The sequence below is a fragment of the Gracilinanus agilis genome, chromosome 2 (genome assembly GCF_016433145.1).
Source record: "Gracilinanus agilis isolate LMUSP501 chromosome 2, AgileGrace, whole genome shotgun sequence".
Classification (NCBI taxonomy): Eukaryota; Metazoa; Chordata; class Mammalia; order Didelphimorphia; family Didelphidae; genus Gracilinanus; species Gracilinanus agilis.
This window is the reverse complement of record NC_058131.1, coordinates 608,480,157-608,496,703: the sequence shown is the minus strand read 5'-3', so window position 1 is coordinate 608,496,703 and position 16,547 is coordinate 608,480,157. Positions and strand designations below refer to the sequence as shown.

At 36.6% G+C, this 16,547-nt stretch overlaps 1 protein-coding gene across 1 annotated transcript in view; it reads left to right on the top strand.

Moving 5' to 3' along the window:
• Positions 1-16,547, top strand: part of SH3GL3 (SH3 domain containing GRB2 like 3, endophilin A3) — an 81,010-nt gene that overhangs the window by 61,056 nt on the left and 3,407 nt on the right. Inside the window, exons 6-8 of the mRNA XM_044660157.1 lie at positions 3,333-3,494; positions 11,864-11,967; positions 13,916-14,010. Of these exons, the coding sequence (XP_044516092.1) occupies positions 3,333-3,494; positions 11,864-11,967; positions 13,916-14,010 (361 nt within the window). The remainder of the gene's footprint in view (positions 1-3,332; positions 3,495-11,863; positions 11,968-13,915; positions 14,011-16,547) is intronic.

The window sequence follows — 16,547 nt, the reverse complement described above, 5'->3', positions numbered from 1 at the left end:
TTAATTTCAAATTCTTTTCTAGACTAGATGGGCCAAATCATAATTCTTCTAGACCATTTCTCATTATTTTTCAATGCAGCTATCTACGTTAGACATGCCATGCTCTTTTTTTGTTTTTGTGTCTTTCCATTCATATATCTTCCCTCTGCTGGGATTCCTTCCCCTTTTCATTTATCTAAAACCCATTCATCTTTGAATATCCTCTTCTATGAATCTCTGACTAAGCAAGCCCTCACTGGTCTCCTCTTTTTCTGAATTATTTAAAGAAAAGTCATTTATTTGGTGCTTTCTATGTGCAAAACAACTCAGCTAAATGCTGGGGATTTAAAAACATATATGAAGACAAGCGTTGCCCTTTTAAGGAGCCTACATTCCAAAAGGAGAAAACAATACAAGGAGGAAATGGCACCCATAGAGGTGTAATTTGGATTAGGAACTTTAAAGATTGCTTAATAGAGTCATAATGGAATATATTGATGTAGGATTTCTAGTAGCAATGCCAGTATTTATTTGAGTATGGTTGTAGAACTGGACAAAAGGCTAAGAAGTAGTAGTCCACTGAGGGTAACACCAAATGTCTATAGTTCTTATGGACCTTGTCATATAATTTAGAACCAAATCACATATGGTTGTACATTATTTATGTCTCATTCCTCTAAATCTGTCACTGTAACTAGATTTCAAGTTCCTCGAGGTCAGGAACCATATCTTTCACTTTTTTTAACCTTTCAAAATTTCTATCACATTGGTAAGTATATCTTAGGTGCTTAATACATTGGTTGGTTGATGATGTTCATAGTGTGAAATACTTTGAGATTCATAGTTGGCTCAGACAAAGTGTATGTCCCTCATGGACTAGTGCTTGCTTTCTGTTTCTTCTCTGACTTTCAACAGTACTCAAAATTATGAATGCCTTTGTGTGCTCAGTAAATGCTCAAGGCCCTACTAAAAGTGCACTTAGTTTAATAGACCCATAAAATTTTAGAATCAAAAGAGGCTTTGTTGTTGTTAAGTTGTTTTTCAGTCTTTTCCAACTCTTCGTGACCCCATTTGGGGTTTTCATGGCAAAGATTCTCCAGCTCATTTTACAGATGATAAAACTGAGGTAGAACTAAGTCACAGCTAGTAAGTGTCTGAGGCCAATTTTGAACTCTGGAAGATGAGTCTTTCTGACTCTAGGCCTGGCACTCTGTCCACTGCACCGCCTAGCTTTTAGGCTTTTAGGTATCATCTAAGTCAGCCTCATTTTGTAGATGAAGAAACTGTAATCCAGAAATGTTAAACAATTTAGGTTTTGAGTCCAACTAACCTTGGTCTCCTGACATTGTCATCGTGATTATTACTGACTTGAAATCTGGTGTCACTTCACCTTTATAAGAATTGGTGAAATAAATTCCCAAGTTTCATTTCAATTTAGTTTAATAAATGTTAATTAAGTCCTACTGTTTTCAAATCACTGTGACAGGTACAAAGGATACAATGACTAAAAAAAGACTGTCTGTGCACTTAAAAGCTCTTACATTTTAGTGGATTATACAACATATAGATAGATTCAGTAAGTTCAAGACAATTTGAGGAGGGAGAAATGATTAAAAATCCAGAGAATTAAAAAGGGCAAGAACCTCATGGAGGAAGTGAAGGGAGAGAAGGATTGAAAGAGGTGAAAGTTATGAAGAAGGAGTATATTCCAGTGGGGGTAAATTAATAATTTGGATTTCTCAAGGGTAATTGAAAAAACCTAGATCTAGAGTCAGAGGACCTGGGCATGAATTCTAGCCCTAACACTGCTGGTGGGACCTTAGGAAAGTCACTCAGTCATTTTAAGACTAGTTTCTTCATCTATAAAGAGAGAACGTTGTACTAAATAACCTTGAAAATAACTTCTCTCTCTAATATGATCCTGCTTGATGATTAGCCCAATATTTAACAAAAATATTTCAATTTTTCAGTGAGATATTTCATATTCTCTTCTATTTTTTCATTCTTTTGATTTTGTTTTATTGTTTCTTAATGTCTCATGGAGTCATTAGCTTCTATTTTGCCCAATTCTAATTTTTAAAGTCTGAATTTCTTCCATGACCATTTGATCTTCCTTTTTCATTTGACCCATTCTAGTTTTCATCGTATTCTTTTCTTCATTGGATTTTCTTGGCCCCTTTTCCAATTGACCAATTTTGTTTTTTAAACTGTGATTTTCGTTTTGCGTTACTTTCATTTCTTTTCCCCATTTTTCTTTGACTTGTCTTAATTTGTTTTTTTAATTCCTTTTTTATTTCTTCTAGAACTTGAGACCAATTCCTAGGGTTCTTTTTTTTTTTTTGAAGTTTTGCATGTGATTGCTTGGATCTCACCATCCCCTGTTGTTCTGTGCTTTGTTCTTTGTCCCCACAGAAATTTTTGAGGGTTAAATGTTTCTTCTGCTGTTTACTCATTTTCCCAGCCCTTTTTTTGCCTGTGAACTGGGAATTCTGAACTTTACTTGCTGATTCTGTCTTCTTTGCTGACTTGCAGGGATCAACACTGTGAATTATTTTGTCCTGGGGCTGTCTTCACTGCAGCAGCATGGGCTTGAAAGGGCCCAGCACTATGGACTTTCAGGCCTCATGCCGGCTGGTGCCAGGGCCTGAGACTTTAAGGGGTGGGTCTGAGGTGCTCTTTTGTTGGTGTAGCCTGTGTCCTGGAATCCTGAAGTTGGCCTATACCCAGTCTCAGAATCTATTGCAGTGAGGGGGTGGGGTGGGTTTGGCCAGCACACCTCTGTGGCCAATTTTGCTTCTGGTTCCCCCTTGTCCCATGAAAATAAACTCTCTTTGCCTAGCTTTCAAGTTGTGTTCAGCAGGAGAGCTCTCTCACTCCATCCTGCTGTTGGTTCTTGACTCCTTTTGTTTTGAGGAACTTAAAAAAGATTGGTTTGGAAGGATTGTCAGAGCATTTTCAGCTTTTGTTGCTGTTAAGCTGACATCTTGGCTCCACCCCTCTTCAGTTTTAAATTCACTATGATTACTTGATTAGGAATTATCTAGATTCTAGAGTAGAGTTTCTACATATCAACAATGTTGGAGAGAAATGAGTAACTCTCAAAACAGGTTCTCAGGACAATATTTTCTTAGTTGTTACACTTTGTTTGGGTTCCCAAAGGATCTGTCTACTTGCACTTACACATAAATATTTAATTATTCCATAAACATTTATCCATTGTCCCCTTTGTGATCCCTCTTTGCTAGGCTTTGAAAGGGATAGATCAGGCATTCTGTGTTTTGGACTTTGGAAAAATAATTAGCATTTTCACAGAATTGTAAAAGCAGTCTGACATTTTCTAATTTTTCTCTCAGCGTAACTTGAGAAAGCTGGAAGGCCGTCGTTTGGACTATGATTATATGAAAAGACGTGAGACTTCCTTTATACAAGCTGAAGAATTGCAAAGAGCAGGAGGAAAATTTGAACAGTCAAAGGAGTTGGTTAGAACCAGCATGACTAATTTTTTAGAAAATGATGTGAGTATGACATTTCAACTATTTAAAACAAACTAAATTAAAACAGTAATTTTAATTAAGTAATTTTTCATATGGAGATATTATGTTGTCATTATCAGAGAGAGGAAGGTACTTAAAAATCCTCATGAATACAAAATATATTGTACATGCTGGTGATGTTTTTCTTGTGTGGTCAATTCTTGTGATTTTAGATAGTCAAGAAATCAGATTATTGTGGGAAGCTCTTGCTCAGAGGCCAAACAATATCAGTCATCTATTCAAGGTTATCTGTAGTTGGTGAGAGCCAGGGAAAAAGCACAGTGGATTCTTTTTTCCCATTCTTTAGCCTCTAATTATTTGTGGCTGCAATGAAATGAAAATGAGCTCTAGGGATGGCCTTAAAATAGAAAATAACTTACTGAAAACCCATTTGAAGTTTGAGAGAATGGACAGTTCCACTGTGTTTGCATCAGGTTCTGCTTTGCCTACTCAGAGCTACCCAGAGTTATTGCATTGTCCATCTAGTCCTAGAAGTTGAGAGCCCAAGGCATTTGCATTTATACCACTTCTCCAAACCTGAGATTTCAGAATCTCTAGTTCCAATACTATGTGTCCAGTTTTCTGTTAGATCTGTGGAACAAGTGATTTTTCCACCCCTTAGCATATTTAGGAATGCTTTTTTGATATAATCAGAATATACCATCAGAAATGGAGCATCCAAACAGATATGATTTATTAAATTCCTACTCTGTTAGACACGATGCTAAGTGCTGGAATCGGGAATCTTATCATGGGTAATATGAGTTCATATAAACCTATCAAGTACCAGAAAGGAGAGAGAGTATCCCTTTTATCTTTCCTGTTCTTTTTCTTTTTTCTTGATTATTAGCGTTTCATTTTTTGTTTTTGGTAACAATAATAATAGCTAATATCACTATAGCACATTAATGTTTTACTGAATACTTTTCCTTCCGTATGCTGTGGGATGTGTAATGTCAATATTACTATGCCCATTTCATAGATTAGGAAGCAGGAAAATCCCTTGCCCAGTCACATATTACATGTCTGATGGAGATGGCATGATAGAACACTAGACTGAGGAAGATCTAAGTTCAGATCCTCATCTCAGCCACTTACTAACTTTTTGACCCTGAGCAAGTCACTTAATCACTCTGTGCCTAAGTTTCCTCATCTGTAAAACGAGGGGGTTAGACTTAATGGCTTCTAACATTTGAGCTCTAAATCTATGATCCTGTGTTTACAAGTCCAATAGTCTTTTTTGTCTACCATACCACCTCTTCTAGAGAAAAAAGTAACTTGTGTCTTGGGCCTGCTGTACAAAATATCACCAAATTATTAGCTTTGATTATTAAATTGAGAAGTCACGTTGCTATATAAATGCTGCCAACTAGATTGTGTATAGAAAGGACCATTTAAACAGAATAGTTCATGAGTTATTCTCTTTATAGAACATCATTAGGATTTTTTGCAAAGGTCTACATTAAAGATAAATACAGTCAGCTGCTATTAAAATTGGCTTGGCAGTTAGCCCAACCTGTAGCATTTCTTCCCTAATTATCAGTAAAAAAGCAGTAGTTTCCTCATTTAATGAATTTATTTATTTCCAATTTTTCCAAAATGAAGCATGTTAGCTATCAATGAATAGGTGAATTTCTTTCCCCACTGGGGAATTTTTGTCATCTAGCTTGCTTTCTGGCTAAGCCTTCCTTGGATACTTAATAGGGCAGCCTTAATAATTTCTTCTTCTTCTTCTTTTTTTTTTCACCATGAGGGATAGGCCCTCCATTGCTAATACTTAGGCTAGGCAATCTAGGTTTCTCCCCATTTTATTGTTGGCTTAGCTGTTGATTCTCTTCTTAGTCGTGCCTATTCATCAACTTTATTAAAACTTATTTACAGAAATAATCTCTCCTTCCCATATTTGTCTTATTTTCTTTAAAAAGAGAAAAATCAAAACAAACAATAATCATTAAACTACTAGTTAATGGCAGGTCTGAAACTACAATTCTGATCCAGTATTACTTCTTTTTTTAAAACCCTTAAACCTTCCATGTTAGAATCAATACTGTGTATTGGCTCCAAGGCAGAAGAGTGGTAAGGGCTAGGCAATGGGGGTCAAGTGACTTGCCCAGGGTCACACAGCTAGGAAGTGTCTGGAGCCAGATTTGAACCCAGGACCTCCCATCTCTAGGCTTGGCTCTCAAGCCTAGGGGTTAGACTTAATGGCTTCTAAAGTTTGAGCTCTAAATCTACGATCCTATGTTTACAAGTCTAACAGTCTTTTTTGTCTACCATATCACCTAGAGCTACCCAGCCTACCCCCTCCAGTGTTACTTCTGAAAAATAAACTCCTGGGGTTGATAGGATGGGGATAAATGTTGTTAAGTGGGGGTAACACCAGGATATCTGCTGGGTTTACACAGTGGGTCCTTACTAGTGGTGAGGTGCCAATCACCAGATTTGGGAAAGGAACTTAACAAGGAGAATCTGGAGAATCTGGTAGATAATTAAAGGTTTAATAACAACTCAGTCAGGAAGAGAAGAGAGTGGGTAAACTATCTTAAAGTACTTTGTTCCCCTTCCCAAAGTCCAGGAGGGTGAAACTACACTATCAGGCTAAATCTAACAGCTGCCTTAAATCTGAGCTGTCCAGAAACTGGAAGGTGAACAGGTCCAGCTGTATAAGGTGGGGATCTCACGTGTGTGTCCAAAAAGCTGTACCTTCAAAGCTGTGTCCACAGAAGTCTAGATGTTACTGCTACTATAAAATCCAAGCTTGGAGAGGGAGTCAGGATTTTGACACCTGTCTACCCCTGAATGCCTAACCTAGACTCAACCTAACTCCAGCTGAAAGGTCTCTTGATAGTAGATGGTTTTTCAAACAAAGCAGGATCCACACAGAAGAAATGCAGCTCTCTCCATCCAAGGAGCAACTTACTTTCCCTGCCAGCCACTCACTCAGAGTTCTGGAACCTGTTCCTGTCAGTCATCCTACTTTGCTAAGCTAAATCCCTATAACATTTCTACCAACCATCCAGTTTATCAGTTAGAAGGGTAAAGGTGAATTCTCATTAAAGGCCAGAGGTTTTTAGGCCTTTTCTCCCTTCTTGCTTTTCTTCTTGATCCTAGTGTAACCTAAATAGAGAGCTTTTTAGACAGGCCTTTCTTATTAGAAGATCAGATGAAGGACATGGTCTCTGAACTTCCCTATTTCCATGGGGGTACCTACCTCATTCCACTCTACTATTTTGTTCTCTTTGGCTCCATTATCAGTCATCAGACTGGAGAAGTCTTGGAAGAAAAACTTTATTGGGGTATGAATAGTGTTATTGGGGGATATAACATGTAGCCTTTGGGTCACTTTGTCTTGTCCCTTTCAGCTCCCCTAAAATATGAGCTGATGTTGGTTGACATTATAAGAAATACCTGCGTGTTTAAAGTATATATAAATATTTCTATATGTAAATATGAGATGATAATAATATTACAATTTGAGATGACAAATATGTGAAATATAATAAACATAAGAGGATACAGCCTGTACTTTTCAAATCTAATGTAACAGCCAGTGAACATGGCTTCGTTAAAAATATATATATATACCCTTAGTATTTGCCTTGCAGATATGAATTATAGGAAGAAAGACATTGCAGTTTCCTGAAAGGATACTAGAACTTTGATTGCTAAAAATTACTAGAAATCCTTTTGGGTAAAAAAAGGGGAAGATAATATCAGGGGGAATGCTATTTAACATTCTAACCCATCAAAGATCCTAGCAACAGACCACACAATGAGGTTGGCTATTGATGTCAGCTGTGATTGGCTAAACTCCTCAAACCCATACAGCTCAGGGTCTTAGCTTTGCTATTGAAAATCAAGCTAGTGTTAGAGGAAGATGGGTATTCCCTCATTACATTTATAACTGAGGAGAGATCCTGCAGGTTTTTTTAGCAGAAATTTGACTCTGCTTCCACAACTAAATTTAGAGTAGAGTAAATTCAGATGTTTTATGCCAGAAAGAATTTCTTTCCAGAAGGAATTTATCCCAACAGTTTCACTAGCAAACTCAGGATTATGACATTAGGAAGAATCAGAGAAAGTGAAGTGCAGTGAGACTTGTAAAAAGGGAAAAAGGGGGGTTTTGTTGGACTAAATATTTAAAGGTGTATAAAGGTGTGGTTGCCAAGGAATTGATTCAATTCCTAATGAAAAAAACCTCAAGTCAAAATGACCTTCATGGTAGTTTATTTACAAATGAGAAGAGAGAGTGAAAGTAAGAAAATGAGAGAGAGGATAGGGTAAGATAATTAACCTAACACTAAATAATTTGCTCTGGGCCCTGACTCAACCCAGGCAGGGCTAATTAGTTGTCAGCCAGAAAAGGCTCATCCTTGAGACGAGGGCCAGAGATGAATGAAGCAAAAGTTTCAGTCAGGAATCCTCTCTTGAAAGGTGAGTTCCTTCAGAGAAATCCAGAAAGAGTCTTTATACTCACAATGTGTAGTTCTAAGGGAGAGTTCTAAGAACTGTCTCACCAAGGTCTTAGGTCTCAGGTCCAACAAGCAGCATCTCCAACTTGAGATCCAACTCTAGAAAACTAACAAGAACTGATTTATAGGAAGTTGTCACTCCCTTTTAAAGGCACTTCTTTTGCATCACTTCCTGTGCCTTACTTCTAGTTTACATTTCCAATCACAACAAACGCTTTGCCCTGGGGCAGTCAGTCAATTCTGATTCATCAACCCACTCTTGCACAGGTGAGTTACAGATCTCCCCATTTGAGAATTAAGTGGTGGTGTTTACACTTTTGGTGATTAAATCTAAAAATGGGCAGGGTAGGTTTAATCTCATTATCACAGACTCCATCTCCACAAATCTCAAGAAATCATTTAGAAGTTCTGGGTTTCCAATGCAAATTCTTAGATATTGAGACAAAACCTTAGTACCAATGCCTGAGGTTTTTTTTCAGTCTGTTGGAAGGAATACTGGATCTGAGTCATGATTGGGGATGTAGACTTGAAAGGATCACACCAATGCAACTATCAATAATATGTAAATAATTCTTGACTGACCACACATGTTAAAACCAGTGGAAATGCAAGTTAGCTGTGTGTGTATGTGTGTGTGTGTGTGTGTGTGTGTGTGTGTGAGTTTGAAGGGGTAAAGGGTAAAGTAAAAACATGAATTATGTAACCATGGAAAATTTTTCTAAAAATAAAAAAATTAATTAAAAAATAATGAAATGGACTTAAAGGTAGATTTAATAGATAGTAATAAAATGAATATGGGATTAGAGTTTAAATAAAAGTTGTGGCATAAAGGACACAAATGTAATTTTATTATGATAACAACAACCTGTAGACAACCGTATAGTAAATTGTTCTGTCCATATTTCAGTGCAATGTAGTAAACATTTCTTAAACTATATTTGGCACCTTCATGTCCTAGATTGGATTGCCAAGACACATAGAGACCCAAGTTCTGAAAAATCAAGAAATCCTGCTCATTGTAGTTGGGAGGCCACATTGTGTGTTCTTTTTAAGGTTTCTAGAAACTTAAAGCATAACTAGTTGGATCATTTTTACTGTTTTAAAAAAAGTAACTGTAAAATGATATTGTTTAATTTTTGCATCTTCTGAACATCATTTGGCATTCATGAAATATGCTTTCTATCTTCCATGCATATTAAATTCCAAAACTAAGGAAGTATTAGTAATGTAATTGTAGAGTTAATGATGAATAATAGCAGAAAGGGGAAAGGAAAATTAAGGCATAGGCCACCAAAGAAAAGCTTTAGCAGAAAATGAAAACCGGATGGAGAATTAATCAAGCAAAGAAATCCAGCCTTGCTAGGACAAGAGAAATGTTGAAAATGTATAAAAGAATACATAGAAGAAAATATATTTTTTAATAAAAAAGGTAGGGTGAAGAATGAAACAGGAAAGACTTCAACTTTAGAAGATTTGAAGTGAAGATTCCTGTCTAACAGTAGGAGAATTGGTGAATCGGTGAATCTTGAAATGTTTGAACTAGATGGGACATCATATCCCACTTCTTTATTTTATAGATGAGCAAACTGAGGGTTAGAGAAAATGAGTATTTTTCCCACAGGCACACAGCTAGTTAGTAGCAGAACTACAATTAGAATCCTCTATCTCCGAATTACTAGGAGATTGAGAACAAGAGGTGAATATAGATGCATACTTTAGTTTCTTTAGGGACAGGGGACACTCACATTCCCCTGAAGACTTACGGGGAGGGTACGCTTTGACAAAATAAAAATTGGATTTCCCCTCCTTATGAGTAGATTTTGAGTAGAACCCCTTGCTGGTCTGGTAGCTTTTGATACCTTTACTTTTCTTGATACCTTGGCTTTTATGAAGTAGGATGTTTCAAAAGGAGGAGAAAAGAACCTTAATAGAGTAGGAAGAAAAGGGTGCAGTAGGAAAGATTAAAATATCAAGAATGAATAAAGAGAAGCACATAATATTAGGAATGAATTAGGAAAGGAAAAGTTTATGCTGACTAAACCTAGACCAGCTACCACTACCTTTTTCTAATCCATTGTTTTTTCATTTTCCCATACCTCTAAATCTAAAATATAAATATCAAATAGGCCTTACAAATCACTTGATTTATAAATCATTTGTAGCATTTCCCTCCCCCCCAATTTGCTTGTGGCTAAGTGACAATGAGAGGTGAAAAATAAATATATGGTGGGGTAATAAATAAGTATAAATAATGTATTAGTAGGGTTATTAATAGGTTATTAATTGGTGGCATATAGCTTTGGTGAACTGATAACTGAATCCTCCAGGTTCTTAAATACTCTCAGGCCAATAACTTGATCTAGGAAAGGATTTTCAAGGAGAGGCTGTTAGATGACACTAAAAGGTTTATTTAATTAACAGGGATAGGTAGGGAAGGGATTGGGATTAACTAATTTAGAAATAGGTCTTGATTCCCTCCCACCAAGGTCTAATAGATTCTCTAAACTGATCTCACTAAAATCACCCAGCTGCCTAATTAAAATCCTATCCAGATTTTCCCTATGATGATATTTAGAGGAAAGGAAATCTGGAAGGTGAAGCAGGTCCAACTGAGCAGATTAGGGATCTCACGTCTGTTGTCCGCCAAAGGGTTCTCCAGGAATACAGTAGGTAACAGCAAATAAATCCAAAATGGAGAGAGGGAGTAAGGCTCTTGACACCACTGTCCACCAGTGTGAGTCTCACCTATAACTCAACCTCTTTCCAGCCAGTGAACTCTTGATGGTTGGTGATTCACAGAGACAGGATATTGAGAGAATGACCAGATAGCACCATCCAGGTGAAAGTCTAGGGAATAACTGACCACTCAGCCTGTCACTCACCCAATGTTCTGGAATCTTTACTCTGCTTTCTGCCTGTCACCTTCACTTACTTTCCTAATTTTCCTACAACAGAGGTTAGAAGGTTAAGACTCCTAGGGCTAGCAGATACTGCAATTTTGGAATGTTGCAAAATCAGGGCATTTGCTTGCAAAAAATCTGTGATTTGGAAGAGTTTTAGTTTGCCTTCTCATTTAACGTGGGAATAAACCCCTTTTATAGGATCCAGGCTCAACTTCAAAACTTCTAGTGATAAGTTTTGTCACTTCCTGAGAATTTATTAAGTGCCTCATCACTTCAACGGTCCCATTTTGGGATTGCTATAGTTAAAAAGTTCTTACTGAGAAGCCAAACCTCCCTTGATATATTAGCACCACCTATCGGTCCCAGTTCTGCCTTCTAAGAAATTTTAAACAAGTCTGTTTCCTCTTATGCATGACAACTATTTAAGTATTTGGAGACAACTTTAATCCTCTTCCTAAGTGTTATTTTTTTCAGGCTTATCCTTTCTAGTTCTTTTCATTGCTGGTTGTATGACAAGATTCCTTGCTGTTCATCTTAGTATTGGCAAAGTGGGTGGTCTGTGTTCTGACTTTTTAAAATTGGGGAGATATTGGGACATTTAAATTTTGTTCCTTTCATTTAGTTGTATCAAGGAAAATATTTTATCTCAGTGTCCCAGGGACCATATAGATGGGATGGATGCCCATGAATCTATGTCTGGCCATTTAACATTTTATATTACCCTTTCCCTATCTAAGGATAAGGTTATATATACTTTGTTCATGCCTCTTCTTAGACAATAAGTATTTATACAGAGACTGCACACATTTATTTAGCAAATTTAAACAGCATTTGTAAGTTGGAATACCTTATGCTGATCATCTGAATTTCCTTTACAAACCATTGTCCTTGTTAATAGTCTGATCATTTTCTGTTTTTGTCAATGAAGATTAAAGACTATAAGATTCCATGAGCTAATTCTTCTCTTCTGCTACAGATAGAGCAAGTTAACCAGTTGGCAGTATTTATAGAAGCCCTGTTAGACTATCACAGACAGAACACAGACATTTTGGAGGATCTATACAGGAAATTACATCACCGGTAAGAGCTGAACAATTAATTAAAATCCTCAGGTGTCAGATGTGCTACTTTTTTCACTTTTTTAGTATTTTGTTATTTTGAGAGAGATGTATTTTCATGAAAGCACATGGTTCTTCTAGCTAACGAAGCAGATCATAGTATCCCCATTCCTCCTCCTTTTCCTTGAAATTCTTGTCTATGTTTTACTATAAACCCTTCTGAGAGGATCTTCCCCAAGCACCAGAGCCCTTCCACTTGTTCTGTCTCTGTCTCTGAGAATACCAGGTCAGCCATTTGTTGGCTCTCATTGTTATTACCTGACCGGGCCCCTCTAGTCTTGCAGTCTCACTGATGTCTTTTATTCTTGCATATTTCTATACCAGTCTGCTTTTTTAACCCACCAGTCATCTTTTTGTTAGCTGTTTATTTCTGATTTTTACTTTTTTCTTAACTATTACATAGTGTTCCATTGGTTTCAGACATATGGCCATTACTAGGATGTAATAATTATGATGCTGATGCTAATGATAGGAATTAATCAATATGTAATTATTACGCACTTACTATATGCAGGTATTGTGTGAGGCACAGGAAATAACACATAAATGACATAACCCTTCCTGGCAAATGGGTTTATATTCTAATAAATTCTGACCTGGATATAGCACTTTATAGTTGAAAATGTGCTTTCACATACATGACCTCACTTAATACTTAAATTCATTTTGAATTTTATTTCATTAGGTACCTTGATTGAGTGGACTGAGAGATACACCTGTGGCCAGGAGGTCTAGGGAAAAAGATCTGAAGCACTCTTCTCCCCTTTTTTTCTTTTCCTTTTTCTATAAAGTTATTTTATCATTTTAAATTTTTGACAAATAAACATAGATTATTTACTCTTGTCCTCTCTGGATGTGAGGGACCTTAGTTCTAACATTCCTAAGCTTGACTTGCTGAATTACCTTAAGGAGGTTATTTAGTCTCCTGGAATTTAATTACCAAGTCACAAGAATAGGGAATGCCTTCTTTCACCTTCTCTGGAGGGTAATAAAAAGCCTGAAATGACATTTGGGAAGTACTTTGAACCCCAGAGAAACTAGAAAGATATGGCTCACTTCTTCAAATAGAGTAATATATTTATGAAAATTCCAGATTCTGAAATTCTATCAAAATTATCCCCCAAAGGTTAAATGATTAAATGTGCTCTAATTCTTTGAATATTAGTGATCCATGTATAATATATGTGGTGATTTTAAAATCAAGTCTTGATTAGCTACAGCTTTTCACTGTTGGGCCATGTTGCGGTGATAGGAGACTAGTGATGAATCAATCAATAAGAAATTATTTAATGGCTACTATTACTAAAATCTTTCTCCCCTACACACACATACCCCACTTTCCCCTTGACCTCCAACTACTATATGTATGGTTATTTATACACACACTCACACACATTATAAACACTAAACAATCTTTTGGGGAAGGATCTATTCAAAGGATTAAGAATTAATTTTCAATTAATTAATTTAATTAATTAATAATTATTGTTAATGGTTAGTGAATATTAATAATTAAATTATTAAGAATAAATTTGAAGTAATTTTCATTGAGAACTGTGTCATACAGTATAAACATTAATATTTTAATTGGTGACTAATTTATAAAATACCTCTTTTGAGAGACACCTGGTTCTTGTTAACTTTTAGTAGTCCTACCTATTTAGGAGACACTCTTTCTTAGAGTTGTGTATGACCTAAATGAATTCAGATAAACAGTGGAAAGGGAAAGCTTCAGAATTTAATTTATATGGACACAGTCAACCCAGCTATCAAAGATTAGAGGGTAGCATTTTTGGGGTTGTTCAGAATACATTTGTCCAATCTTTTCCTGCTCCCAATCTAACTCAATGATTAATGTATAAATAATGTTAATGTATTCTATGTTTTATATATCTTTAAATATGTTACAGAATACGTATAACACCTTATAACTATAAGTCACATACTTCAATCAAGACTTATAAGGTTAAAGATAATGATGGATTTAGCTCTTCAGAAAGTTCAGGTAAGAATGCAATTATACTTAACATTTCTTTAAATCCAGAGAATAAATTGTATAATTTTAAGGAAAGTTTGATATTTTTTTAGCATTAACATAGTAGCTAAATCTTTTTCATGACAAAAGAAAATATTTACATATTACTTCACATTAATGTTGCTAGTTTGGAAGAGATTTATATTTTATTTTTTATTTTAAAAAATTCTTACCTTCTGTCATAGAATCAATATTAAGTATTGGATCCAAAGCAGAAGTGTGGTAAGGGCTAGACTACTGGGCTTTAATGACTTCCCTGGGGCTGGGGGGGGTCATACAGTATCTGAGGCCAGATTGGACCTGAGATCTCCTGTCTCCAGACCTGGCTTTCTGTCCACAGGGTAGGTTTTTCTTTACTTTATTGCACTGGGGTCCTTTGCTGCAAAATAGAAAATTTAAAGTCAGGCATATAAAAAAGTGTATTATTTAAATTGGACCTAAGTTATAATAATAATGTTTAATTTCTGAGTATTCAGAAGAGATAGGGGATTTCAGATCCTAGGAAAAGCTATTCATGTACTCCTAAAATTTAATCTTACTTCTCCTAGGACTCAGTCTTATTTCTGTAGGAGAAAAAAGGTTACTAACTCTCCATAGCAGTGTATCTGAAAATAGATTATACTGCAGACCAGTGAATTATCTCAGTTCTTTATCTTGGCTCACTCTAGCCTCAGCATTCTCAGGACCAGGGCTCTCAGCAGCTTGAAGGACAGATAATTTGGAAAAAAATAGAGATGTGAGGGGGTGAAAAAAGAGAAATAGAAGAAGGAGAAGTGTTAAAAGTTTATAGATGTGGGAGGCGGCTGGGTAGCTCAGTGGATTGAGAGTCAGGTCTAGAAACGGGAGGTCCTAGGTTCAAATCTGGCCTCAGACACTTCCCAGCTGTGTGATCCTGGGCAAGTCACTTAACCCCCATTGCCTAGCCCTTACTGATCTTCTGCTATTGGTTCTAAGGTAGAAGGTAGGAGTTTAAAAAAAATTATAAGTGTTAAAATAAGGACTTTTGCATACCCACAATCCCTGCTACCAAAGATATAGGCTGGTGGATTTCTTAATTTCAGGAGTTCTGAGCTACAATAGGCTAAGCCAATTAGATTTCTGTACAATATCCAGCACCATTATGGTGAGCCTACAGGAGCAGGGAGCTACCAGACCACCTGAGGAGGGGAAAATTAGCCGAGGTCAGAAATAGAGGAGGTCAAAACTCTCATGTCAGTCAGTAGTTGAATTTGGCCTAAGAGAGGCTGTTGAACTTCTAGCCATGGCAAGATCAAGTGACCCAGGCCTCCCCCCATCCCCCCACAAACAAAGGAAATCAAAAGAAAGAAGTAAAGACATTTCAGAGTAAAGTATAAACTTCCTACATACTAATGGTATAATCCTGGGCCCAGTGTCAGCTTAGGAGGATCTGCCCTTTGACCTATCAGCTTGGCCAGGACATAAACTCCCTTGGGTTTCTTTGCAGGGACATGCACACTCATGTGCACAGAATAAAGTGATTCTTGGTGCCCATCACTGACTGATTTTTCATTATTTATCCCATTAAAAAGCAAAGCTATTTTTCCTGGAAATGGCTAAAGGAAGTTTAGTCTAATGCTTTGTTACTTACGTACACCTTTCTCAGGTAGTTGGAAAGAAGATTTTTTTCAGAGAGCATTAGATTACTAAATTGAGGGGTGATTCTGATTCTGTCCTGCTTTATGGCCCAAGGCAGAAAGAGATTGAACTAGAAATGGGTCATCCAATGCTTCTTCACAGAGACCACAATTGACTTTTTTATTACCTAGATTTTACTGTGCATCAAGGATTATTTTTCAAGAAGGCCTGGTGCCTACCACCAGAATTCTTTTCTGTTCTCTAATGCCCTTCTCCATGTACCTCAGTTTGTCCTGTTACTTTAATAGACTACCTCTTGAATTGCCTTGGCAATGGCAACCACTTAAAAACCAGCACATCTCACATCCATCTCCATTGGTCATGGCTGGAATGTGTGAGGTTGAAGGGGGCCTGTACTGTTTGTTTCTCAGGAACAGTTTCAGATGAAAATGACATTTTATAGTCAGTTTTAATGGGAAATTACTTTCCATTAGGATTCTGAATGATTTCCACAGAATGTTTATAAAGCAAAGAAAAAATGTCAAGCATTTCACTAACAATTCAAAGCGAAGCTGATGGGAATCTGCCAGAAACGGACTCCAAGAACATTTTCCTCATCATTTCTTCTTTCTAAGGAAAGAAAAGAATGTGGTCAATTAGGCAGTATGAATCCATCATTATAGTTAGATGGGATCATTGATAATATGTGTAAGCAGGTCTGAAATGAAGCCTCTGTGTTGGTTATATTATGAAAATGAACAGAGCATGACAGAAAAAAAAAGGAGAAATCACATCTTGTAATGATGGATTGCAGGCAAAAGACCAGGTTAGGACTTGGCTAGGAAAAATGACCTACTGTCCAAACTCTGAGAGTGTACAGTCATGTTTGCCTCATCAGCATTCAGGAGTAT